Source organism: Odontomachus brunneus, unplaced genomic scaffold, assembly GCF_010583005.1.
Source record: "Odontomachus brunneus isolate Ranch 3 - 2012 unplaced genomic scaffold, Obru_v1 Obru_scaffold_061, whole genome shotgun sequence".
Taxonomy (NCBI): Eukaryota; Metazoa; Arthropoda; class Insecta; order Hymenoptera; family Formicidae; genus Odontomachus; species Odontomachus brunneus.
This window is the reverse complement of record NW_022639511.1, coordinates 473,188-476,735: the sequence shown is the minus strand read 5'-3', so window position 1 is coordinate 476,735 and position 3,548 is coordinate 473,188. Positions and strand designations below refer to the sequence as shown.

Here is a 3,548-nt window from a genome sequence, read left to right as displayed (position 1 = left end):
TGGGTAGCAGGGGTTATAAGAAGATGCACCCCTCTCCCGGTGGTGGTGGCCGGGGACTTTAACGTCAAATCCACGGCGTGGGGTTCCCCGGCCACTAACCATCGTGATCGGCTCACCGAAACCTGGGCGGCGTCGTCGGGCCTTCACCTGCGTGCGTCCGCAGGGCGAATCGATCATTGACCTCACCTGGGTCAATGGCCCTGCGGCGCGCGCGGTGGGGAGCTGGAGGGTGGCGGAGGGGATCAACGCTGGTTCCGATCACCTCTACATAGAGGTAATCCTCTCCGCCATCTCCCCCGAGGTGCTCAGGCGCCGCCGGGAAAGGGAGCGGGGGCGGCCCGGCAGATGGGCCCTCCATAAACTGGACGAGGACGCCCTCAAGGCGTCCATGGCCGGGACGGAGTGGGCTCGGGGGGACGATCCCTCTCGACCCATTCGGTCGCCGGCGGACGTGGAGGAGGAGGCGGAGGGAGACTCGGGGAAGATATAGAGAGGGCGTGCAATGCGTCCATGCCCCGAGTCCGTCCCACGCCCTTCAGGTCTGCGTACTGGTGGACGGAGGAGATAGCCGAACTTAAGCGCTCCTCCGTCCAAACCAGACGTCGAATGCAACGGACCAGAAGGGCGGGGAACGTCGCCGAGGCGACGAGGGCGCACAGGGCTTTCCGAGCCGCACGGAAAGCCCTACGCGTAGCTATTGTGAAGGCCAAGGCCAGGGCGTGGGAGGATCTGCTCAAGTCCCTGGACAAAGACCCTTGGGGGCGCCCGTACAGGATAATCCTGCAAAGATTGAGACCCTGGGCGCCCCTGGTCACGGAAAGTCTTGAACCCCCGCTCTTCGACAATGTGGTGGGAGCCCTCTTCCCGGATGAGGGGCCGCCGCCCCTTCCGTACGAGGGTCCCCCTCCGGACTGGAACGAGGAGTGGGAGGTGTCCGGGGACGAGTTGACCCAGGTGGCTCGCCGGCTCGGCGGGGCGAGAAAAGCCTCTGGGCCGGACGGGGTCCCGGGCCGAGCTTGGGCCCTGGTCTTGGCCGATGTCGGGGCCCGCCTGAGGCACCTCTTCACCGGGTGCCTCAGGACGGGCACTTTCCCCAGTCGGTGGAAAAGGGCGGGATTGGTCCTCATACCCAAGGTGGGCCGGCCCCTGGACGCCCTTTCCGCGTATAGGCCCATATGCCTATTGGACGAGGTGGGAAAATTCTTCGAAAGGATCGTGGTGGCCCGCCTCGTCCGGCACCTCTCTCGGGAGGGCCCGGACTTGAGCGACGCTCAGTATGGCTTCCGCGTTGGCCACTCCACGGTGGACGCTATTCTCCGTGTGAGGGCCTTCGCGGAGGCCGAGACGGAGGAGAGGAGGGTAGTTGTGGCAGTATCGTTAGACATAACGAATGCCTTCAACTACCTCCCCTGGGACCGGGTAGAGGAGGCGATGCGGTATCACCGCTTTCCCCTCTATCTGGTCCATATTGTCTGGGCCTATTTCCGGGAGAGGACTCTGGAGTTCGTCGACCGTGACGGACTCCAGCGCGGAAGGGGCATGCGGTGCGGGCTCCCGCAGGGGTCCGTCTTGGGGCCCCTGTTGTGGGACCTCGCATACGACCGCGTCCTCAGGACAGCTCTTCCCCCGGGCAGCACAGTCGTCTGCTACGCGGACGACACGCTAGTTCTGTCGGGGGCACCGACTGGGGGGAAGCCAATGTGGCCATTGAATGCGTCGTACGCTCTATTCGGGCGCTGAGCCTGAGGGTGGCTCCCAATAAAACCGAAGTGTTATTTCTGCACGCTCGGTCCGAGGGGCCGCCCCCACATGCCCACATTATGGTGGAAGATACCCGCGTTGTGGTGGGGCCTGTGTTGAAATACTTGGGCCTCACCCTGGATGGAACTTGGGGATTTGTCGAACACTTCGAACGACTTAGCCCCAAGCTGGGCAGGATGGCGGGCGTGCTGGCCTGCCTCCTGCCCAACTTCGGTGGTCCACGGACTTTGGTGAGACGGCTGTATGCCAACACGGTCCACTCTATAGCCCTATATGGGGCCCCGGTGTGGGCGGGTGAGATGGGGGCCAATCGGCGCATTAGGGCGCTAGTCAATAGCGCCCAGCGCGTCATGGCCAACCGTCTCACCCACGCTAATCGGACCGTGTCGCATGCAGCCGTCACGGTCCTGGCCGGCATGATCCCTGCGGACCTCCTCGCCGGGGTGTACGCCGACATGTACACCTGCCTAAGGAGGCTCCGCGAGGAGGGAGAAGACTTGTCGGCCGGGACCATAGGGCGGATCCGAGCCCTGGCCCGGCGTAGGGCCCTCCGGCGCTGGAAAAGGCAACTCGGGGGGCCCAACGTGCCGGGCAGGCGGACCATCGAGGCCATCCGCCCCTGTCTCCTCGAATGGGTGGACAGGGGTCACGGCGGGTTAAGCTTCCACCTGACACAGGTGCTCACCGGGCACGGCTGCTTCGGTGAATACCTGTGTCGAATAGGGAAAGAGTGTACGGCGCATTGCCACCACTGTGCGGCCGATCGGGACACCGCGCAGCACACCCTGGCTGAATGCCAGGCGTGGGCTGCCGATCGCGGTGTCCTGATCGCAGTGGTTGGCGGCGACCTCTCGCTCCCGGCCGTAGTCAGAGCTATAGTCGGGAGCAAAGAGACCTGGGAGGCGGTGGTCTCCTTCTGCTCCTCCGTTATGGGGCGGAAGGAGGCCGCCGAAAGAGTTAGGAGGGGGGAGGCAGAGGTTGTACCGCTCCCCCCCTCCACCTCCTCTTCGGAGGAGGATGAGAAGGACGAGGTGCCGAGGAGGCGTGCGAGGCGGGGTCGCAGGTGGCGTCCCCGCCCACCTCAGATACAGGGTCCCGGAGGGGAACCCCAATTAAGGGGTTCCCCTCCCACTTAGTGTAGGAACGCCCTCACCTACGGGCGGCCATGGGAGGGGAGGACATCTCCTCTCCCAATCCCCCCGGCCACCCGTTACCCTGACGGGCCGACCCGGAGTGACTCCGGAGTTAGGAGTGGAGCCCACCCACCCACGGAAGAGCGGGCGGGGACGCTCGGACCGCGCTTTCCGATCTCGGAGGCGCGTCCTGGGGCGTCCCCTCACCCGGCCCTCAATAGGTGATACGAGTGGGCTCCGGGGAGGGGGTCCGCGGTAGGCGGGGACTCCTGCCGTCGACAACCCCAAAACCTCCCCAGAACCAACGGGAGGGGTGCGGCGAGAAGTCGTGTGTCCGCCTCTCGCCGCACAAATGCCGAGGACGGCGCAACTGGTGAGCGGGAGGCTTGCGGGTACGTAACCCGCTCCTCCCCTCACCGGGTAAGGAGCGCATTAGCGCTAGCGCAGGGCGGCCCCCCGAAGAATGCCGAAAGGCGATGTCAGGGGGTCGCCCTACTCGCGCGGTGAAGGACACACTCAGGGGTTTTTAGTGGCTATACCTCCTCCTCTCATTTAGAGAGGGGGAGGGGAGTCCCACATACCCCCGGAGACCTCCCCGGGTCTCCGGGGGATGCGTAATGCATTCTCCAAAATTCTTCGATATTAATCAATTGA

The 3,548-nt window shown here is 64.7% G+C and overlaps 1 protein-coding gene across 1 annotated transcript; it reads left to right on the top strand.

Moving 5' to 3' along the window:
- Positions 1-2,181: 2,181 nt before the first annotated feature.
- Positions 2,182-2,908, top strand: LOC116846165. The gene has a single exon (XM_032819680.1). It carries the CDS (start codon positions 2,217-2,219, stop codon positions 2,895-2,897), a length of 681 nt encoding a protein of 226 aa, XP_032675571.1. The 5' UTR covers positions 2,182-2,216; the 3' UTR covers positions 2,898-2,908.
- Positions 2,909-3,548: the final 640 nt, after the last annotated feature.